At 38.8% G+C, this 24,410-nt stretch overlaps 1 protein-coding gene across 3 annotated transcripts; it reads right to left on the reverse strand.

Annotated features, from left to right (window-relative positions):
* Positions 1 to 53: 53 nt before the first annotated feature.
* trip10b (thyroid hormone receptor interactor 10b) lies at positions 54 to 22,593 on the reverse strand. Of its 3 annotated transcripts, XM_074664139.1 has the most exons (15): positions 22,278 to 22,593; positions 13,409 to 13,524; positions 13,264 to 13,317; positions 12,506 to 12,653; positions 12,353 to 12,415; positions 11,403 to 11,507; positions 10,975 to 11,103; positions 10,609 to 10,755; positions 9,731 to 9,892; positions 7,963 to 8,145; positions 4,898 to 5,007; positions 3,909 to 4,041; positions 3,755 to 3,822; positions 2,536 to 2,642; positions 54 to 2,447 (listed from the first exon to the last, which is right to left on the reverse strand). In XM_074664139.1, exons 1-15 carry the CDS (start codon positions 22,299 to 22,301, stop codon positions 2,302 to 2,304), a joined length of 1,695 nt encoding a protein of 564 aa, XP_074520240.1. In that variant the 5' UTR covers positions 22,302 to 22,593; the 3' UTR covers positions 54 to 2,301. The 3 variants fall into 3 exon arrangements, with proteins under 3 accessions (XP_074520240.1, XP_074520251.1, XP_074520244.1); XM_074664150.1 differs by lacking the exon at positions 7,963 to 8,145 and having other exon boundaries at positions 22,278 to 22,591; XM_074664143.1 differs by lacking the exons at positions 7,963 to 8,145; positions 22,278 to 22,593 and adding an exon at positions 21,853 to 21,931.
* Positions 22,594 to 24,410: the final 1,817 nt, after the last annotated feature.

The raw sequence follows: 24,410 nt of genomic DNA on the forward strand, positions 1-24,410 counted from the left end.
AATGTTGAAAAAACTTCTGCAAGTGCAGGACATGAGTGGTGGAGAAAGAAATGAGTAAACACATCATGGCTTATCAAGAGGGAGATTCTCTTTGTAAATTTGTTCTAAGTTTGTGGACTGTGCAGAGTTGAACTGCAGGAGATGTAGTGTATCTGCTGAAAGAGAAAGGTTACTCTGTGCTCACCAGGAATCTGAGTTTTAGCTCATAACAAATCAAAATCTTCCCACACAAGTATTCTGTGGAAACAAAAATCAGAAGAAAAAAAGAAGTTGAATGAAAACAACATTGAAGAAAAAAAAAAAAAAAGAGTCCATTTGTTTGGATAATTCACAGAAAGGGAAGTACATTTTGAAGGTATAATCTCAACTTTTTGTGAGGGAGAAAACATATCAAACATAATCCTATCAAGAATGTATTTTATGTGTTAAAATGTGCACTTTTTTCTTTTCTTTTTTTTTTTTTACGTCTCAGCATCTTGGTCCCATTTTGACTCAAAATTTCTCCCTGTGGCACAACTGGTTTGATCAGTCCTTTGAAATTGACTAAACCTAAGACAAAAAAATGATGGATAACAAGGGTAATTTTCTTGTATTTCAACTATGCGTTGAACTCTGTTCATTGTGCTTTTTTTTTCAGGAATAGCTTCCTAAATTCACAAAACTGTGAAACAGTTTCTGTGCAAATTTTGCTTTGGCAGTAAAAATGTCACAGCATATAAATGTTAGTTTCACATTTTTAAATCTTCTCAAAATGGTCAACATGTTCCCTAAAGTGACATGGAAAAGGTTTGAACGTTACAGTGGTCTTCTTGCTTACATGAGTTTTTAGTATCCCCACAAAGCTTAAAATTGGGTGATTAGGTGGAAAATTCATGGTCAACTTTCTGAGTAAAGATATATTCCAAAGCATATCTGCTTGCTAATATTAACTGTGTCTCTTACATTAAGTGGAAGAGTTTTAGATTTACTTTGATAATATATTTGTATTCAGGCTTTAACTGGGGCTGTCAAGATAACAGATTTCAACTCATTACTGTGCCCAAAATTTCAAGGTAACAGTTGTTCTGCAATATTTTTAGAAAACTAAGGAAACAGCTATTTGTCACATCAAGGACAGGTATAAGTTTCAGGTATAAATGCAACTGGCCCACAGATCATCATAGCAACATCATCCCTCAGTCTTATGGTGGGTGTCAACCAACATAAAGAACCATTACTGCTGCATTATTTGAACAACCAGTTATAGTATTTCTGTATTGTTATACAAATACAATACTAATCATTTTCTAAGGTAGTTATTGGTCAATACAGGTTTGTTGTGACAGCCCTTGTTAAGATCAAAAAGAACAGTGTGAAACATTAAGCTGGCATGGAAGTGTGAAGAAACAGTTTTTCCTCAAAAAGCTCCTTGAGTCTCCTCAGGTGTGCCCCCACGTTAAAATAGCTCCACAGTGGGAGTACAGAGCTATGTAAATATTTAAACATTTAAAAATGTTTTATTTTGATACCTCTGGTGTTCATTAAGAGTGTTAAAAAGTGAGAAAAAGTCTAGATTTAAGTCGTGTCAAATGTAGATTTTTACCTTCAAAGGGACTTGAACTGAGGACTTGAAAAAATGTGAACCTATCATTTACAGCGACAGTTTATCAGAGGATCCTCTACATGTTACAAACCCTGTATATTAGTGGCTTCTATCCAGTTATATGTTATAAAACAAACCCTCTTTATCATGAAACAAACTCACATTATCATGTCAAGAAAAAAAGTTTTAGCAGAAGGTTGGTGTTACAAACAGAAAATATTCAGCAGGTTACTACAAGTGGCAACGGCAAAGTCAAGTGAAAGGATATATGGATGTAGGAATGTAGCGTTGAGCTACAGTGTAGCTGAAAAAGATACACGCGTCATCACTTAATGCTGTGTCAAGAAGTTCAGATATACATTCAAGAGTTTGTCTTTAGAGGAGCAGGAGAAGTAAGATCAGAGGGGATTTACATCCTGCATTTAGAGGCCGCCTCTGCTGCTGCGGCAAGCAGAAACAGGAGTGTAGGATAATTGCAATCAGTCCTGATAACAAGCCTCATAATCACTCACTTTCATCTCACCAACACGTCACTGGCCAAGATAAAAGATGTAGAGAAAAGCTCCAATTATCACGGATGACTTTGTATTCGCCCCTGGCTCTTAACTTTCCAACACAAACTCAGTGTGTGTGTGTGTGTGTGTGTGTGTGTGTGTGTGTGTGTTTGTGTGTGTGTCTGTGTCTGTGTGTGTGTCTGTGTCTGTGTGTGTCTGTGTGGGTTATGGTGCAAGTTTGACATAGGATGAAGGTATATAGCCCTCTTCGCCATTGGCTCTGAGGACTCTCATCCATCCATCTCCTTTATCCTCCTCCATTATACTCAACAGCTCTCCCTCTGTAATGGAAATCGTGCCCTCGCTGTTGCCTGCATGCAAACACACACAAAAGACTCATATAAAGGACTATAATGAGATCTATTTATGACAGAGTTGGGAATGAATGTCATAATATACCTTCAAAAGTGTAAAGAGCAGAGCACTGGCCAATTGGAGTTTCTACATCATCAAACTCGTCCTCGAACTCTGTGTAGATGTTCTGTGTGGTGTCGCCTGCAACAACACTGCAAATGCACACAAAAAGACACAGTTACCCTTTAAAATCAAGATGTGCTTTCTTCTTCGTATTATACCATATTATACACACTGTTCATAACTAAGGACATTAATCCACTCATTACCAAAAGTTAGATCAGGAGATTGATACCACTTTTAAAATATGTTTGGAGTTCAAAAAATAAAAGAAAAAAAAGTGTCTAAATAATTTACTTATTAAAAACTTAAAGCTTCAGTTAGGAACTCTAACCTGTGTTGATTTTGCCAATGACAAACTCTGCCGAGAAAAATGTAAACAAAGTTATCTAAAGCGTTCAACCATTCCCCCCTCCACAGTAGTTCCAGATAGTTTAAATAAACATATCAGCACTTTCAGTCTCCCTTTGGTGGTCTTATTTGATTCTGTAGCTCAACGGAAGACCATAAAATTTATTTTGGTCTGTTTCATAACTGATTAAAAACTCCTCATAGGAGCTTTGAGCCCAAGTGTGATATAAAATTTTAGTTCATGGAGTATAACACAAGGGTGTTTTTTTCTCGCTCACAGAATAGGAAAGTTACCCTACGACACTTTGGGCTTCCACTAGACAAAGATGCTAAATGGCTACCACACTCTAATGAGATTTGTACACATTGTTTCATCATTTTTCTCAAGAAATTCTGGCTGAATTAACTGAGTTAGACACAGGCTATAGCCAAGGGCACCTGGGTTTCAGTCCCATATGGAACAAACTCATTCTTGCTGTAGACACAAAGATTTTCCAAGTACTGTTTGTGACTCATGTACTGTAACCTAACCACTGAAGTTTCACAATGTTTCTGGCATGTGACTAAACATGGGGAAATGGTTACAGTTAGCCAAAGTTGAAAGGTTTGGGTAAAGTCAGCAGTTCTGGTTCCTCTGAGAGGGAACAGCCAAAGTTTGCACACAAGCAGGACTTACAGCACATTTTGGTCACCTTAACCTACCAGGTTGTAGATGTGCTTAAAGACTCTCCCTCCCTTTAGTCTTTACTGCGACTCAATAAATACCCAATAATATGTGTTCTTAGAAGCTTAAAATAAAAAGGTTAATGAGCATACTTCCCTAAAATTAAACTGCTCCTTAAAAAAATCTTACCTATGTTGAGTGTTATTATTGAAGGTGTTGGAAGTTTCCTCTCCTCCCACTGCTTCTGACAGCCATGTCTGTAACCAGACATCATTTTATGTTTAAACTTGAACAAACACATAAATAAGTTCATCAAACATTTTGATTCAGCATGTGTGATGACCTCATATTTGGTGAGCTCCCCCCTCAGGCGGCCAATGTTCTGAGCTGTTTCTGTGATCTGAGGCTCCAGACTGGAGGGGTCTCCCATCTGTGGATTCTGCTCGTATACACCTTTCATCTTCTCCAGAGCTTCACTGAGGTCAACGACAGGTAAAAAGGTGTTATTGTTTTCAAAAAGGGAGCACTGATTAAGGAAGTTTGCAGTCAGGTTCTTCCTCAGCAATGGGTGTAAAGTATTTCTTTTGCAGGCCTTGCATTGTGCACAAGAGTATTGTCACATACAAACAGGAAAAAGGTCTTCACCGAACTATTACCGCCAAATTAGGAACAGACTATTGTTCACTAATTGAAACTGGGAGCCCAAGCCCAAACCATTAAAGCATCTCAAGTCCACAAGGACACAAACAGAAGTATGAGGACAATAGTGGCCACGTAGTGTGTCTGCTGGTTGAATAAATATGTTGTCTTGTAAGGCACGCCTTCACACGTCATAGCAAAAAATGAGTCTAGACTGGAGTTTGATTATTCTTTCAAATAGGGTGACTAACCTTTTTTTTTTTATCAGTGCCATTTTATTACATGAATTAAAGTTTTTGATGTTTTCTTGTAATGTCATATTATAGCCAATTAAAATCTGATGAAACCAAGCATGCACACTCAATTCATAATATTCAAGAGTTTTTTATTTGTCTCAAACTTTGGCTACTGCTTCTTCAGAATGGACACTCAAACCTACAGAGAACTCTTTCTAGTGTTTAAGAGTGTTTCTGTTTCCAAAAGGCTAAAGTTATGTTTTTCTTCTGAAATATAAGGCTAAGCATCTTAGTGAAGGAGTGTTGCTGCAAAAATGATTTTTACAGCCCAAACAAACTTCATGAATTCAACAATGAAATTAAAACCATCCTTCCTTCTTTTCATATCACAAAATGCTTCCCAGTCAGTGCCTTGTGGAAACTGTTAATGCTGTCGGTGATGTTTTAATGTTTTCACCTTTGGTCCTGTGCCTTCTGCAGATCTTTGGTGATGTCATCGATCTTCGCCTGCAGCCTCTTCTTCCGCTGCTCTGGAGGAAGGTGAGAGAAATCTTCTGCTGCAGGTGGCTAGACACAGGCACACACATACACACAAAGAGCACACATAATGAGCATCCTAAGCGTCATGTATACACCAACCTTATCAGTAAGCACCACCAGATGTCACTCCTCCTTCCTTCTGTCTATCTCTGTCCCTCTGATAATAGGATGTCTACAGAGAGCTTGTTAGTCAGAGCAGGCAAACAATGGAGAGCCAATTATTCCGTGTCAAGGTAGCTATCCCTCCGTTTTAAGAAATGACAGTTATGAGGGGAAACAAACAAATAACAGAGAGAGAGAGAGAAAAAGAGGAGTATGACTTACTTCCCTTGGCAATACCACTGAGTTTTCTCTGTGCCCGTATGGATTGGCACACACCATTTTACCCCAGACATGAATAACAACTTCTTTAGCTTGTGATACCACACCAATGCACATTCAGGCAAGCTTAGAAATCAAACAAATTCATAAATTAACGAATAGCTGAGAAAAAAAAAACTGTATAAATGTGATGATGTTTGAGACCTTTTTTTTCACTAAGAGAGCCAAATAATTACAGAGATTTGTAGAAGAGACTTCTTCTCAATTTAGCAAACACATTTTCTATTTTTCTACTTGTAAGTTCTGAATAGAAAAATCAGGCATGAGTGTTTCATAACAGCATAATTTCAGAACGGGGCTTGACATTTGAAGAAAAAAACAACTTATTTTCTCCATGAAGTTTGTTTGGAATTTGAAAACAAGCAGCAATACTCTTTCTGAAAGACATTTTTCTGTTGATTTTGTAAAAATCATCTTCATTCCTTTAGAAGTATTAAATAGAAATTGTGAAACTGTTAGCATATCAAGATGTGATTAGAGCTTAAAAAACATCCCTGGGTGCAGTGTGGGTGGAAATGACACTTGAATAAGATGGTCACTTAAATTAAATACTGTGTTTTGCTTTAGTAAAAATCTGAGCTTTTGTCGTTTCTTTTCATGGAGAATCAATTGCATTTCATCAGTATGGCATCACAGGCTAAAGACTTGTCTCATTTATGTGAAACTTGGAAAGAAATGTCCCTTTACTGTTAGAAAAAACACATATGATTCGAAAATTCAAAAACCAATGAACAGGGCTGATTGATTTGCTTGCACAGCAGATGGTAAGGGCCACATTCACGTTCAACAATTCCAGACAACACCTAGCTGTTGTTACAGGTCATGTAGAGCCTGAACACAAGGGCATTTAAATGGCAAATTCTGCAGTAAAACAAAGCAGCCACATTTTCAGACTCACTCACTACAAAATAGATCTGAGTATGTACATTATTTTTTTCCCATTCAGTAACTCTCAGCTGACTGAAATACACAGTTTTATTCACATGAATATTTGAAGTCTGATAAAGCAATAGCTCTAAGCTTGGCAGAATGTGCATGTCACTGAGGTCTCACCTCTACAAACATGTCATTCTCATAATTTGACAGATTTAGGAGGCGTTCCAATTAGATTAATATTCTCTTTGAACAATTTTTCCAGGATCAGAAACTAACTGTTTGCTTCTCCATCTATAATCACTTCCATGTGACAGCCTGGTGTTAGTTACTTTCTTTAAAGCCTACACCATCCAATTTTGCAGACAATTTCCTTCAGCTTTCTATGTTGATGAACAGTCACAGCAGCTGAATGGATTTTCTCGATTAAACCTGCATCAAAACATCTGTCTTCCTTTGTTTATTTATCATTAGGTTGTCTGGATTGTGAAGATAGCTCAAACTAATGTCATTCTGTTTAACTGATTATAGGACCCTGAGAGGAAAAGGATGACCTCCTCAGCAGTGCCTCCTGCAAAATGAGCAGCCTCTCACACCTCAACACGTTATGTTGAACGTCAAGGTTAGGTGTCTCTTCTTAAAATTACCAGCCATTTTTACCCACTTAGGTCAGTGCAGCGTGGTCCTGATTATAATTGTTCACTGAGCTGCATTTGCCCCTTGAGAAGTAACCATCACCACAGATCAATCCCTGAAATATCTTTGATTCTACCTTCTATGTAATGTGAGTGAGTGTTACCATGTGTTTTACAGCTTGCGTTATCTGGACAGAGACAAAATGGACACTCAGTGTGAGACAAATACACAACAAACACACAGCACAGTGAAGAATCTTATACAACAGCAAGAATGGATTATATAAAAAGAGAAAAAAAACCCCACTCAGGATGTGAAGCTATACGCTGTGATCAAAAAGGCATTGAACGCTCTAATGGCTTTAACCCAGCATCAAATAAGATGGGACATAGACAATCTGACAATTTATCTCAAGCTTTGCCTCCTGACAGTGTACTTGTCTGGCATAAAATCACATGACAATACAGGAGTCTTGAATTCATCCTGTTAGGCAGAATTATGTTAGCAAGCAGGAGGTTGGATGCTAGAGTTTGCTAACATCAACATTGAACTGCTGATGCAGGAATTAGCCAAAATATGCTAAGAGCCTAAGCCAGCTTATACAGTTGTAATCAAACATAGGAATAATGTTCAGTTGAATACAAATTTCTGTCATTGAATTAACTTCTTCCTTTGGCCATGTAACACGTTCAAAAAGTGAGGTTAGCCAAAACGGCTCAGTGCTAGCTTTAGCTGTTGCACTGCATTGCTGCATGTTTCTGTATTGCAGTATAACCGTTTCATTTTGTAAGATTAAAACTTAGAAATATTTGTCAAAATCCCTTTGTTCACTGGTTTCAAAGACTGGATACAACAATACAGAAAATCATTATCACTGGTTTTGAGCTTTCCACCCTGAGTGTTAGGTCCCAGCAAAAATGTTGTGATGCAAGCAGTGAAAATAGTAAATGAGGCTTTATAAAGAACAGGCTAATGATCTGTCCACCATGAATGATTTAAAACTGTTTTCACAATGTCTTATGGCCAAAGTATTTACAAAACATGACATCATGGGAGGACATAGCTTGGACCTCAGCAGATGCCATCACTCACCCGGTGGTGTTTGTGCAATAACTTTAAGGTGGAAATCCTGGGTTTTACAGAACGATTAAACTCTCTCAGACAGAGGGAGAGGGGGGAGTGCTGCAGCTTGGAGAGGGGGAGGGAGAGGGGGAGGGAGAGGGGATGGCTTCCTGGTGGGAATGGGGATGGGGGAGAGAAAGCCGGACGGGAAAACTGAAGAAGGGCGGAAAAAGACAAGGTGAAAAAAACAGAGGGAAGAGAGTGAAGAGCAAAGAAGGAAAAAAAGAGAGGGGAGTAAAACAGATGCACAGGTTTTAGTTGTAAACAGGACGAAGAGTTAAAGAGAGAGCAAAGGGTGTTTTAAGGCAAGTCTGTGCAGCAGACTGGAATTAGAATAGGCCCCTAGGGTAACAGGGCGGTGGGGTAAGACATGTCTGGAATGTGTGCTCAGTTTTGCGTGTATATGTGTGTGTATGTGTGTGTGTTTATTCTAAACCATTGTTATGACACCATGTGATTGTCACTTTTGCACAACTTAATAAAGAGAACATGCATGAGTTTAAAATTGCTGGTTTTGCACTTTGGGCAGACTTGACTCACTAAGACGTGAAAGGTGTCTCTCAGGAGTTCTGTGCAACAAGCTGTTCAACAGGCAAAGGTTCAGGTTTGACCAGCTGTAACTGTGACACCTTTTCTTTTTTTAGAAGTGTATTAAGAGCTGGTTTTGTAATCATTTCAGACTCAACATGTCAGGTATTAATGGATGAGTCTGGTTACGATTTTCTCACTCTGAATACAAATCCCACTTAAAGACCAAACCAACAATAAACTGATCCTCCTCTCAAAGCTTGCTTGTTTCGGCCTCAGATCTCCATTGTTGGATTAGAAAAAAAAATAAAGACACGAAATGAGTCACATTATAGGACTAGATGACAGGCTTCTTTTGAATAAATTAAAACACTGAATGACTCACATAGCAACATGTTACTGAACTGGTTCCTTGAAAAAAATGACAAACCTTTCAGTTGGCCTTAACCTTTGGCTGAAGTGCTGTATTAACTCCTGTTTGAGTTCAATTCACTGTACTTGATGACTATTGAGTTTTAAGTATTACCTTCACATAATTCAGAAATGAATAGGGAAAAAAAAATTCAAATGTCATGAATCATAAATAAAAACATTCTAAATTTGTTTGTGTGCCATTTACAAAAAGAAACCAACTAAACTATTGACATCTATAAGACTGATAATTATGTGCAAAGCTTGGTGTCAGAGTGATGAAAAAGAATGCCTGGAGACAAAGTACTTACAAGAAGATTTACCTCCTTATAAGTTAAAATTATTGTAGTTTTGTCTTTTATTAATCAAGCATCACACAAACATAATAAAAATATTTGCATTTAAAATATTACTAGTTCATGAATTGAGTGACTCAAATTTGCTTTTCTGAGATTTCTGTGTTAAACAGTCAGAACTCAATATTAAAGGTGCTTTTTTTCTCACCAGATGTTGCTGTTGTTTAAAACAGAGGCATGCTGTGTGTTCGGTCTAACTGCATGACTCAGCTCTATTAATGGAGTTAGATGTACTAGAAATGGCAAGATCTTTTTTGGCACGACAGTGACTTAGTGACCCCATTAGTTTAACCACATGAGAAGAACAGGACAGATAGTTTGTTAGAGACAGAAGAGAGTGAGACGAGGCGAGAAGCAGAGAATATCTTGTCCTTGAGATGCTGTCCTTTTTATACAAACTCAAAAGGAAACAAATTAAAAGTAGGAATAGTGTAGAAAATCACCTTGTGCTTCTTGCTGAAAGGCCAGAGTTTGGCGCGCACTTTTGGTGGGTTTAGACTCGAGTCAGAGGTCGCTGGTTTGATCCCTTGGCTGTAGTCTTCAAATTCAACATCCCCCGGTCGTTCAAAACCAGACTTGTGTTGCTCTATGAACAGTATTGAATCCTGCAGACAGACAAAATGGCAAAGAGAGTTCTTGCTCTTTGTGTGTGCTGGGCAACTCTAACACTAATGAATAAAATCAACATTCATGACAAAAAGGAATGGAGATGCAACAAAAAGTTTTCTGTTATACTCTTAAGAAAGTAACATTTTTTTCTGCTGAGAAATTTAGGTACAAAAAATAATTCAACCTCTTTTGATAACACAAACAAATACGTGGTAGTCCATTCTGGCTAGCCTCATTAAAAACCAAGGGATACTTAGCCTACTTACTTGGAAAAAGAAATGTCAAATGTTTACACTTAATGAGGAAATTGAAGATTAAAATTATGGGATACAAAGTCAGGCATTCATAATGTTGAACAAAATTAAAAACAACATGAAAAACGTGATTTCATACACAAACCACTAAACTAGGTTTGACATTCACAAAAACTGAATATTAATTTGAAGTTCCGTAAAGTATTAAGAATTAAGTATCTGTATTGAAAAAAAGGTTAATCATGTTGGGACAGTAAGAGGTTTCAGTAAACATGTTAAGAAGCTTCTAGCTGGTGGGTTGGTTGTTACCTGGAGTGTAATGTTGATCCCACTGTCTGAATCACATTTTCAAACCCAGAAAAAACAAGGCCCCAGATATACTTTCTTTTTTTTTCTTCTCAAAATATGTGAGAAACAAAACACTGAACATGTGTACAGAGTCAACCTCTCATGTTTACCTGTTTCTCATTAATTTTGGCCCCTGCTGCAGTGATTCCTTCTAAACACTTGGAGATGATGGGCAGCACCTTTTTCTCAATGTCTGAAAACTGGCTGTAGCCCTCTGCCATACGCCGAATCCGCCGCTCGTCCATGTCCTGTAATTTCTGTTCAACACACACATACACAGCTGATTTCTTTGTGGGGTCTTATCTTTTTCACCATTGATCATTGTCTGATCTTTATGAGCTGCAACAGCAGTTGCAGAGGATTTCGTTTTAGAAAAGGCACAGAAGGGTGTGGTTTGTATTATGTCACTGTAGCAGACGTGTAGTACAGTGTTTTACAGCTCAACCGCGTGTGAATGAGTGTGGGTTCTTTCTCACATTGAAGATTTGTGGTATCTCTGTGTAGTAGAAGAAGTTTTGTTCCTTGTTGTATTTCTGGAGCTGAGCTGCGTAGTCGTTCCTGCACTCCTCTGCCGTGTGTGTGCGGGAGTGGGCATGCTGCTTGGCCTTCAGAGACAGGTGCAAGGATGGAGAAAAAAGGGAGGGGAGGATGAGAAGATGCAGGAAGAGGGGGAAATGACGAGATGCAAAACAAAATGCAAAGTGGGATCAATGTGGGGACAGATGCAGGGAGGGAGACGGAGGAGGGAGGGGAGGCAAAGGAGGTGAAATCCACCATGGAGGGAGACAGACAAGGACAGTTCAAGGATAATTTTCACAAAAACTATCTGAAACCTGTGGGTGAAACAAATCAGCACTCAGTTAATGTTTTCAGTCTGTGTTGGTGTGTACATGTGTGTGTTTACCTTTTCAACATCCAGTTTGGTCGCATTCAGGTCGCTCTCAGTTTTCTCTGCTTGCTGTGTGGCTTTGTCAGCTTCTGCCCACTCTTTTGCAAAACGCTTCTTAGTCTGCAGACATGTACAAACAGAAACAATTTATTTTTACATGAATAATGCATAGAGCTTTACAGAGTATCAAAAATGCAAAAGGCATGGAACTCTTTCACACAGAAGATTTAAAAAGAGAGGAAGTGGACTGTCCACCAAATACTGTAGTTCATACTTCTGTCTCTGAAGCAGGAATTACAAACAGTAGGGATATTTCTGTGACTCTACAGGGATTTAATTTGTTGCCTCACCTCCCTCTCATTAGAGTATGATAATTTTGTGGTGCTCAAAGTGTGGAAAAAATTGAAAATACTCTTTTATGAATTTCATGGGTTAATTAACCTCTTACAAAGGATCCATTTTTCATATTAAATGACTTCATTTCTGGCTAAAGTAACTTCAACTCCATGATTCATACACCCTGACTCAGCAGATTGCTATGAAGAATAAAGTATTCAGAGATGAATCCAAAAACCTCAGTGTATAAATAATTTTTAAATACGTAATATGTTCAAAGGACTCTGAAGAAAAAATTGTGCCAGTGCAAAATGAGAAAAAATGTACAGGAAACCAAACACACTGTGTATCAAATTATGTTTCTGATAAATATTTTCTTGAGTTTACTTTTAAAAAGTCCAGTCAAATTCTGTTTTGTCATAACAAAAGAAACTTAACCATCTCCTACTAAGGTTTAACATCTTTGGCAACATTTACCTATTAAAATGCAATTTAAGGGAGCTTTAGAAAATGTTTATAACTCAGAACAGACAGCAGGTGTGAACTATGATACCATAATATCAAAGAACCATCCACATGAAAAGATACTACAAGAGGCTTGTCCTTTAGGAAACAAAAACTTGACTCACACTTTCTAGGTGTTTAAAGCTGCTCTCTAGATTCTGCTGGGCCTTCTTGGCATCAGACAGGTACTGTGGAGGGAAGAGGTTAAAGATGATGACGCAGTTTGTACAATTTCCCCGTTTTCCCCCCCTCTGCTGAGCCTTCTTCCTTCCTCTTACTGTTTTGCGCTCCTGTTTGAGATCCTGGAGGTATTTGGTGAGTTCCACACAAATGCCGGTCATCATGTTTTCAGCAATGAGCTCCCGCTGGCCGGCGTAATCGTTCAGTTCGTTTAGGATCTCCTGTAACGATGCGTGATTGCTGAACCTGCAGCACAGAGGACAGTCAGATAGGGAATTCCTTACAGGTAGAAGAACCAGCAATTGACTCTGCGTCCAATTCAAGTTATCTTTATGAGCTCCCAAATGATGACAGGTGGCTTAGGAAATGTGATAAGACACATCAGGCCTGTGGGAACTGTCCAATCTGCACAGTCAATGTAATGTGCATCTGCTTCAATAGAGACCATATTTTGTGGTAAAACAGAGGAAGGCCTGAAACACTTGATGCCACTTTCACTGACACAAAGACAAAGCAGCTGCATTCACTGCCACTTTAAGGCCAAGTGAAAGTGAAATGGTGGAAAGTGAAGTGAAAGGTGAAATCAGGCTTGCGCGCGGGCGTCAAGACTCAACCTAACTGTTACCAACTGCTACAATCTAACTAGAAAGGTATGGCTGATAAAATCTTAGTAAAGGCATCTAGTAAAAGGTGAGGCTCAATTTGCCACCATTCTTGTCCGTACAGACAGCTTGTGTGTAAAGGGAGCTTTACACATGCACAAAATCAGGAACCAAAACAAAAACTGTGATTTCTGTATGCAAAGCAAAAGTGGTGAAGGTAACAGAAAGTAAAAGTGTAAGTTGAGTTCTCTCACTTGCATTCTTGTTCTTCTTTGCTTCCTCTTTTGGCATATTTTTTTGTTAGACTCCTGTTGGAAAGCAAAGAGATGCAGATATTGTACACATGCATAAAATTTGCTGTCAATCCAAAGTCATTGATTAAAGCTGACCATGGCGCACCTGAGTTGTTTGGCGTAGCTCTGTTCTATCTCTGTTCGTTCCTTCACAAACTTTATGTATCGCTCCACCAGGTCCAGGCCAGACTGTGTGTGCTTGTCAATGTGATCATACTGGTCCTGTTACAAAAGACAGAAGATACATTTTCATATTTTAAACCTGTGTGCAGTCAAACTGCAATCCTGGTTAAAGCTAAATGTTTTTATCAGTGACAAGGTTATATGCAGAGCCAATCTCAGACAATTCAGTACAGTATTTTCCCAAAACATACACACAATGACAGGGAAAAGCTTTTTAAAGTCAAACATAAATAAGTCTTTGATCCACTAAGAGTGAAAGCAAAACCAGAGACACAGAGTCACAAGAAAAGAGGAAGTGAAGCCTGCAGCGGGAGTATCACAGGGAAATTGTCTGCTGATTTAAGAGGATCAGACACTTCACTTAGCAGCTCCAAAGCTTTCCTAATGAAGACATTTACCAGCTGACTGAAAGTTAATCCGCAGCTCTTAAAATTAATCAACATTTTCTATTTTTTCTACATCTGCTCCCAAAACCTGTTAGCTGCTTTCAGATTTTTTAAAGAACTTGTCAAATATTTTGGGAAATGGCCTTTCTGCCCACTCAAAGTGCTTTTACACTACTGGTCACCTGCTACCATCCAAACCAGACTGACACACTGACAGCAGAGGCTGCTACAGTGAGGGACCATCAGCATTAGCTAATCTAGCCGGTCCAAAACACTGCAGAACAAGTACTGAAAGCACATCTCTCTTTTAAAAGCCTCCTTACGCTGGCTCACCATAAAATCCAGAGTACAAGTTAAAAATATCTTTTTATGGTCAGGCACCGTTGTATCTTAAAGAGCCTGTGGTATCCTATTGCTTCTCTAATACATGATGCTTCCAGCATTCAGCACTGCCTGCCATAGCCAAGGTTATAATAGTTAACTGAAACAAAACTAAAAACTAACCAAAATTATAGACAAAATGTCCCTAGTTATTGTTTCTGACAACATTAATAGCCTTTAGGATTGAAATAATCCAATTTACTTTCTCATCCAATTTTACAACAGTTTTATTCAGTTGTCAGTGCCATACGGCACCATCATGGTGACGTACTGGGATGTGCTTGTTTACTGCACTGACTGGCTGTGCGCTGTGCGCTGTGCGCTGTGCTGCGACGAAACAAAGTGGAGCAATGAATCAGAGCATCTGTAATAGTTTAATTGCATGTGAGTCTGACTTTATTGTTACAGAGTCCACGTTTCTAATTATTGAAGCTCACATTATATTGTTTTATATAATTTATGTTTATATTTTTTTATATAAATTATGTTTATATTTTTTATATTGAGTTTATATTATTTTCTTGAGTTTAAGGCAGCAGCCAACATTTCGGTATCAGCATTGGCTGAGCAGTGAGCACTATGTTGGACTTGAAAATAAACAGTATTACAAAACATTTACTCTGACCTATTTGAATCTTGCACCTGGTTAAAAGGTATGAAAAACTAAAACTAAACTGAAACTTAACTTAAACTTAACTAAAACTAAGCCGTGTTGCAAAAATCAAAACTTAATAAAAACTAGAGAGCCGGCTCTAAAACGCATCAAAACCAAAATGTAACCGGAATAAAATGTCAAAACTAACTACTACTAAACTATAATGACAAATCCAAAACTATTATAACCTTGGTCATAGCTACAGTAGTATGGGAGATAGAGCCTTCAGTTGTCAGGCTCCTCACTTTTGGAGTCACATACCAGTCAGGGTCACAGAGGTAAAGTCTCTCCACTTTTAAGAGTGGAGCTTAAAGTCAGGCCTGGCTCAGCCTTAGACCAGCTCTTATCTGTAATGCTAAAGGCTAAAACTTATGGGGACGACTGGCACATTGTACTCCTTTCTTTCCCTTTCTTTCCCTTTCTCTTCCCTGTCCCATTAAAGTCACTGACCACGGAGCCCCTAAGTGTCCTTATCTCACAAGTTCCCCTGGATCCTTGTTCCAGACAGTGGTGGTGGGAGAAAAAATGGAAAATCAATATATCCAGATCTTTTGTTTGACAATATCAAAATAGGGAGTATTTGTCAAAAGAAAAAGTTTGTTTTTTTCAATTTTAATTCTTCATTTTAGTCTTTCTTTATAAACTGGATTGAAAGAAAAGGTACCACTTTTTTCCAGCAGAGGGCTAAATGTTTCCCTCTGACTCACGTGATGTGCATTTTATGGGAAATGGCTCCTGATATAGTCTGTAGACTTAAAAAGCAAACTTAAAATTGCAAAAATCGTAGAGAATTGCAATTTAAATTGAATCAGGACCCCAAGAATCGTAATCGAATCGAGAGAATAGCATATCGTCCCAGCCCTAGCAGATGGCCTGCTGCTTTAGGTCTGCTGTACTCCAGTAGCAACTTCCAGTACCAGTCTCACCTTTATCGTTACTGTTATAATAACAATGAGTTGTGTACCTGGTATCAGGAGGTTTATAGTGAAATTTAAATTGCTGTCTCAAACTTACAGTCATGAAATCAAACACCATCACCTCCTTCTTAACCAACGTAAACCATGTTTGCCGGTGGATGCTCCTGCTAGTTTGCAATTTGCTCTTAGAGCCTTTAAAGAACCAGTTTATCTTTCCATGAGTAAGACAACTCGTTAAGTCACTATAACACGACGGACCGTGACAGTTTGTTCATCTCTCTTTTTCTTTTTTTTTCTTTACTGCAAGGAAACAGTACCTGGCATCATGGTTCCTAACTCCTCACATCAGTCCTTACGGGCTAACTTTTTAAGCATTAATTGAATAATGATCAGATAAATATGAGGCTAGGTGGGTGTTGCTGTGTTGGTGGTTTAAGCGCATCCCTTGTGCAAGGCAGCAGTGGCATTAGTAAAGTAAAGGCAAAGACCTGAAATCAGTCAGCCTTAACAAACTGCCTTAATGGTAGGCAGGCTTGTAAGAGGATTATGAAAATGATGCATGGCAGATATGAAATCAGTGCAGCCTGAACTTGCTCACATGTCATTTCATTTGTGTTGTTTACAACCTCAACCCTGAAGTTAAAGACATTGGAAAATTACTCTTCCTCACAGACAAAACACCAAAATCCAAAGCCATTGACAAGTAAGAAAAAAATCAAGTCCACATTTGTGTCAGATTGTTGAACAGCATTGATCCTTGAAAACATTTCAATCTATTTAAAGTGGCTGAATGACGAATAGATCAACTTAACGCTTTGTCAGCTCTGATTGGATTACGCTCTGTGTGCATCACATTTCATCAGGATGTGACTCTGCACCAGATCGAAACAGGAGGGTTTGAATGCATACACACACACACACACACACACACACACACACACACACACACACACACACACACACACACACACACACACACACACACACACACACACACACACACATACACACACACACACACATACACACTGTCTTCCCTCCTTTTAATATCCCACATGCACTAAGGCACAAAGGTGTAGTAGAGATTAAAGCAAACTCTCCTTTCAGCATTCCACTTGTTAAACATATCTCTTCAAAACACACTCCCACACACACTCAAACCTGTTGGACAGGTAACACACTGGTTTAAATCTCCATGGCATACAGCAGAGGCCTCACCGAAGACGAATGTAACCACAAAACATACGAGAAACAGAACACACAAAGCAACAGGGAGGGTCTGCTGTTGTGTCTCTTGTGAAATATAAAGAACAACTCCACCTTTTACAGCTTTGTGTGTGTGTGTGTGTGTGTGTGTGTGTGTGTGTGTGTGTGTGTGTGTGTGTGTGTGTGTGCGTGTGCGTGTGCGTGTGCGTGTGCGTGTGTGTGTGTGCGAGTGTGTGTGTGAGCATTCCTGTGTGTGTCGAGGTCATTTCGAGCCAGAGACACAGATATTGCGTCCTCAGAGAGGCTAGATGGGAAGCTAAATGGAGATCATAGAGTAACACAGATAGAAATGTCCTGGATATGAGCGGGCCAGGAGGAAAAAACTGGATTAGAAAACACCAGGGGAAAGAGGAGTTAAATAGACGCTTTCCCGGGAAATCTGAAAATCAGATTAACAAGAACAAACTACAGATGAAAAGATTGAGTAGCTAACAGAGAATCTTTGCCATGATTTCCTGCATGTTCTGACCACTTCTGCTGCTACGCCCCATTACTCCTGCATGTTTGTGGGAGAGGAGGAAAAACTGATAGTGAGACAGAGAGGGTTCAGGAATGAGATAATCATTAGCTCAGTGTGAACCTCCGCCCTGTGAGTGACGGTCCCAAGGGCCTCTCTAACGCTGGAACCAGTCAGACTAGTCCCACCCTCTCTGTGACGCAGCAGTGTTTCCTGATCCAGACTGATCTGAGGTCAGTTTCTGGCTTACCTTAGTCATAATGAAAGCTACAAAACAGCACAACTTGTTACACAAGCCTGAAATCATCGTGAGCCTTTTTCAGGAAATTAGCTCCTTTAATGATTGAGATTTCTTTCATTTAAGATTTAATACAAATGAGTCAAGTAAACTGATGTCACACAACATCACTTGTGGCCATAGCCACTTTACATTGCCTTTCCCCAGAGAGGCCTGTTGGATACAAAGGACCCCTAATGGGTGAACCTCACAGGCCACAGTGTCATACACAACAGTTACAGCTCATCTTACTGATAACAAGTGGGGATTACACTCCTGTTACGTGATGGTTGCATGATGCATGACATCTCCATCCATCCATTTTCTATACTGCTTATCTTATCCCAGCTGTCTTAGAGAAAGAGGCGGGGTACACCCTGGACTGGTCACTAGTCAATCCCAGGGCGTAAGCCTTACTGATGGTAATTTTAAGGCCACAGAGGAATAATCCAACCCCCCCCCAAGAATTAAGTTTTTTTAATTATTTCAATTCCTACAAAAATCTTGATTATAACAATCATATGAAGAATAAAGAGGTCTTATAATATGTTCTATGGACAAACACTAAGCAGAATTTTCCATATGTAAAAGAGTGTTCAGATGTGTCTAATGTTGCATACACATTAAGTAAAATGTCATTTTTTTCACCCCATGGCAGATCTTCAAATGATTCAGTATCACTGACTCTGTGCTGTGTCATCACTCTGGAGCTAGATTTGCGATACCAAGTTATAGCAAATCTGGTGGATACAGTCCTTAAGCTATGTTTTCTCTCACTGTTTTTTCTCCACCATGCTAATCCAGTCTAGGATGCTGTGAGAGTCACATTTGTTAACAGAGCTGTCAATCAATCTTTCAAAATCAAATAACTAAATTTAAACTAGTTTCCAAAATAAACATATTGACATAAATCAGCATAAAAATTAACAATAATGAAAAAAAAAACATCTCTGTGAAATTGTATGTTGTGTATTTCACTGTAATTCTTCCTGCTAACAGAGGTGGGTTCTATGACCTATACTGCAGCCAATCAGCAGAGGGAGCATCAAATCTTTTGGCTTCATGGTGTATGACAGGGATGTCAAACTCGTCCCATGGAGGACCAAGAGGCTGCAGGTTTTCTTTCCAACCAAAAACTCCATCAGCTGATTCCACTGATTACCTCACCGTCAAGCAGAGAGCAGGGACTAATCAGTGAAACCAGCTGGTGAAGTTTTTGGTTGGAAAGAAAACCTGCAGCCTCTTGGCCCTCCATGGCACGAGTTTGACATCCCTGGTGTATGAAGACTTGTATATTTTAATAGAGTACCACCTTCATATTTCATCATTTATTTATTTATTTGTTTTGCATTTTAGACATTTACTGATCTCCTAATTTAATGTCAAAAGGCTTTCTGAAATTTGACATGATAATTATCTTAAAAAGCTTGTGGTTTAATCTAATTCCGTGCTTAGTTGTGCTTTATACATACGTTGTTATTTTCTGCACTTCCTGTAAAGTAGGAGATGTGGAAATAGATTGTCTCTGCCTGGCAGTGACGATTTATGGGTCATACTTTAACTTATCTGTGCTAAAACAATCTGGAGACATTTGTCACAAGGAAAGAAGACTGAATAAGACCAGACTTTACTTATTATTATTGGAGTGAAAACACATCTAAAAGTCACAGGTAGAGTCATACAGTTAATGATATCAAGCTTAACCTGAAATAGTTTACTTTAAGTTACCCAGCAATCTGCATCCCAAACAAACTCACGAGACAAAACAGAAATTCAGTTTTTACTCAGTAAAATAGACCATCCTTTTTCCTGAGATTCAGCATATACAGAGGCTTAAATTATTTAAAGTCATCCAAACTTTAAAGGGAAACTTCTAACACAGTCCCAAAGCAGTTTCAGAAATTAATCTCAAGATTTGCTAATATAACTCAATAAAATGTGTTATCCTCAGAGACAACATGTGAAGTGGTAACGAGAGAGTCATGGTCGTCATCGAGAGGCTAACGACTGTATTATACACACAGATGAACAGTGACTTCTAGTTTCACAAGAGAAATGATCCCTGAACAGCCTCCTCAATGGAAGTTTAAAAACCACAGGGTTAGATTCAAGCAAAGGTCATGGTTTGGGCAAACAATAAACTTTTAACTTTTCCAGCTAAATGTCCTAAAGTAAAGTAATTTTAAAACAGAGTAAAATCTTTGTTTAATACAGTGTGGAGATGTTTTGTTTGTTCTCACAATGTACACATAAAGCTCAAAAGGCTTAAAGATAAAATCAAATCACAGCTTACTAAAGCTCAATAAGATGTTTTGAAACTGTTTGTTGTTGAAGCGGGAAGTTTGAGGTGGATCTACAGTCTGACATTTAAAGTTGAAAAACTGAAGAAAAAACTGTTGTTGTTCTTCATATCCAACAGTTAACATTTGTGAACATTTTCTGTTTTTCAAAGATGTTACGATAAGCCTGACATCCATAATATAGTAAAACATCTCTGGAATCTCTTCGACCTCATAGTTTGTGTATTATCAGAGAGTAAATCCCAGGGTTAGGCTACAGCGCTGGCTGCAGGGAAATATTTTGACATGATAATTAACTGACAAATGGTTTCACCCCCACCATTGATTAACCATTGATTAGATCCCATCAGACACATCACAAACAGAACAACTTTAACTTCAACAACCCACAACACCTCATCCAGTCTGTTTACCTGCAGTATAATCTGAGAGGTACTAACACTGTGACCACAATCCCAGCAGGATTCAGTGACAGAAGTTGCAACTGTTTGGTATCACAGGCATTTTCACCAACCATCAAGAACAGTAAAAGTCTTATTTATATATATACTGAAAACACATGCACCTTACAAAACATCGCAATTTCACTGCCTAGCTGACTTGAAATTAAAATCAAAATGTACTATTTTAGCAATAAGTCCCTCTTCAGCAAACTAAGGCACATGATGAGCTTTTGTCTTGTGCTGATTTTGGTGTCACCTTTGGACAAAAACTGTGGCGTTTTGAGAAGATGAAGACACCCACTCCCCGAGAACACCGTTAAAGGTGGGACAAAGATTGAGGTGATGAATGTTTCTGTTTAACATCACTGTCTGCATGATGCAGAGTGATATGGTCATGAATTTATCTGTGGCAATGCAAAGTAAAAACAGCAAAAACTTTTAAACTCTGATTTATTAGCACAGGTCAGCTCACAAAGGTTGACCTAAATCAATTTAGCATCCTTTGGCTATCCCAATAAATGTCTGGACCATGTAAATATACGCACGATTTAACTCTCTAAGAGTACTTGACATACACACACTGGTGTAAAGATTAAACCCTGGTCATTATTGCATATTCACCCTGCAAAACCTTGCTTGTTGAGTTGTTTGTAACCAACATTTAGTAGGAGTGCAGGTTTGGCTATGTGGTTAAGTCACACACCCCATGTACACCGAAGCGACAGTCCTCTGCACATACGTTAAATTCCAACCTGTAGCCCCTTCCCTAATTTAAGATTATCTCATTTTGCTCTTAAGGAAAAAGCATCAGTAAAAGAGTGACACTATTTCAGATCCAGTTAAAACCTCCTCACAGTCAAAAACTTCTAGGATTGCATCATAATACTGGCACAGAACGCAAACACACAGGCATCATGTTATGTATGCTGAGAGTTTGCAGAAAAATAATAATTTTGTTCAAACTTATTCAAGTATCATGTGTTACTTTCTTTTTAGGGTGTATTTGGTAAACTGGTCATTTGTTAACAAGTAAAATTCCTCAAATTCTCTTGTTTCCACTTTCAAATGTGAGGATTTCCTGCCTTTCTGTGTCGTATGAGGTAGTCAACAGGATGTCTGGACCTTTACATGGACAAGACAAGCTAGCAAATGGCATTATCCAACGTTTTCTGTATTTCTTTAACTGATGTCTTACAGTATATCATCCTAATAATTGACTGAGGAAGCTAAGAGGTAACAATGAGTCCTTCTGAGCTGATGATGGTCACAGATGATAGATACTCACTACAATCAGCCACAAACGAGCTTTCAACATCCAGACACTTCAACACTTCCTGAGTGGTGTCATCAGTCAAACAACCTCAGGTGAAAGCGTGCAAAACTTGAGACTGAAAGGGGTGTTGGGGCACACCTTCAGCCAACAGTGTGAAGATAAGGTGGCCAGAGAGGGTCATAAAGCTCCCCTCTTTCCCCTCTGCTTATGATAAGGTATGCAGCAGAAGTTGCGAAATCTTCCTCTGGCAGCAGCTTTTACAGACACACTCCTGCTGTTGCCTGAAGATTACTTAACCCAGGCCTGCCGTGGAAAAAACAGCAGCCTGGTGTACACACTGTGCACACGACAACAATGGCAGGACGAGCTACTCTGACGGGATGTTGGAGACTTTCTTTATGTCATGACTTCTCCTCTGTGTCAGCTGTCAAACTCACCCAAAGATCTGTTCCCCAGTCCATGTCTGCAGAAGTTCCGCCGGAGAAATCCTCCTTCTCTGTTCTACTAAAGCAAAGAAAAATAAACCAGCCAGGTGGAGCTAGGGGAGTAAAGAGTAGTAAAACTACTCTCCTTGTTCTTTAAAAGATTCAACAAAAACTGAAGAGACTCGAAAGCGGAGATGGCGGAGGAAATGTTTGGAGGAAGTCTACGCCTTCTCCTTGGCACGGAGGCGGCTGTCCTGTTTCTTCCAGCCTGCGAGAAAAAAAAGATATGTTCAGGCGCTTTTTCCTGAAACAAGTTTGGGTCCCAGGGAGAGAGATACAGAGACAGAGAGAGTGAGTAAAGGGGGAGGGAGGAGGGAGGAGGGGGAGGAGGAGGATGGCGGTGGGAAACCTACCAGAGGAGTCCCTGTTTGTTTTATCTTAAAGAAGCAGCTGGAGGTTATTTTCAACATAAACGCTCCTACTAACCGGAAGTTTTAAATATGGACACACACTGTCTGCTACTGTAACTCAGATCCACTTCAGCCATGATACACCTGGGAAATTTCACACGCAGCTCCTTTTTATTCCTGAAAATCAAGTAACTCCACTTTACATTACTACACTTTATTAGCTATTTAGCCTGCTGTATAATTTGGCATTTGGCATGTGTAGTCAAAGCCTAGGATCGCTTAAACTGCATGTGGTGCTATAGCTTTTTCAGGAATGTTTAAAGTATATGAAAAGTGAAGCAATACCAAATCTGTCCAAAAAATTTGACAACAGCGAGAAAAAAAACGATTACTTTTAATTTCTACTTTTTTATTCAATGAGAGTTTTGACTGATCACACCTGATCACAAAAAAGAAATCAACTTACATAAAAGTCAATTTACTTTTGATTTTCAAGTACAACTTTTTTAAAACAGAATCTTTTTTTTTTTAATTGGGGATTTAACTTATTACTTTACAATGAAAAGATATTTTTAAAAAGAACACAATATTCAGTAATATCTAGGTCAGTCTCATACACCCTTTTCATGCTGCACCAGCTCCACCCTCTGTTTGGGTCTTTTTTTCATCTGGGATGACATCAGCTTACCTGTGGAGACCACACCCCTCTGTCTCATGAAGTCAACTCAAGGGCGACCCCTTGCTTTTTTTCACAACTGTGCACCTGAGAAATTCTCATGAAACAATTTTTAATTAGTTTCAAAGCCAAAGTTTTTTCAATACATTTGATCCCTGGACCATTACCTGTTTGTAAGAAAATATGTTGAGAAAGGATAGAGTTAGATCTTATGATAAAGATCTCTTTTGATGTACTTAGTATTTTCCAGATTGCATTGTTTGAAACTTTAGAGTAGGTTTGTGACATCTTTGATCAAAAAGAAAAAAGAAAAAGAAAAAGAAAAAAAAAAGAAAATCAGGGATTACCTAATTCCCAGCAGAGAGTGGGTTCAGGCTGGATTACTGGAGAAAAATGTTATAAAACCTGGAAGTGGGTCGGACAAAGCAGCAGTTTTTACAATACTGTTAATATCTCTGACATTTTAAGATATTTTTTTCTGAATTGCTAAATTGACAAAGCAAAAAACACAGTTGTGGGAAATCTTAATGTTAAGGTTGAAATAGCTGCTTACACCAAATGTGATTGAAATTAGCCATCAAAGCATTTCCAATTTGTGTTGGTTTTTGTTCCCCCTCCCCAGTAGACAAGAGGACAGTGAAAACCACTCAGAGATCATGTCACACTGAATAATCTGTCTGGATAGTGTTAATTTTAAGACAAGCGTTAATGGTTAGGTTGGGACAAATTAAGATAATTAGATCACTTGATCCTTGGGAGTAATAAAGTGGCAATCCAAAGCAGGGTCACTCTCATCCAGCAGCAGAGAGTACCATTCAAACTACGGATGAATTAGCATGAGGATAAAAGTAAGATGGTTCATGATAGCTTCTGCAGATTTTAGAGTACCAGGGTCTGCGGTCATAGTAATTTGATGCTTAACAGTTATCACTGCTGAGAAGTTATTTTAGGACACATATAGGCAGATTTATTTTGCTCTGATCTGCTGACAAAAGAAGGAGTCTGTGTCTGACTTTAACAACACGGTTATTGATGGCTTATCCTGGACTAAGAGAGGAA

This window comes from Halichoeres trimaculatus, unplaced genomic scaffold (assembly GCF_033239565.1).
Source record: "Halichoeres trimaculatus isolate MK-OKI-2021-1 unplaced genomic scaffold, fHalTri1.1 fHalTri1_scaffold_2, whole genome shotgun sequence".
Lineage (NCBI taxonomy): Eukaryota > Metazoa > Chordata > Actinopteri > Labriformes > Labridae > Halichoeres > Halichoeres trimaculatus.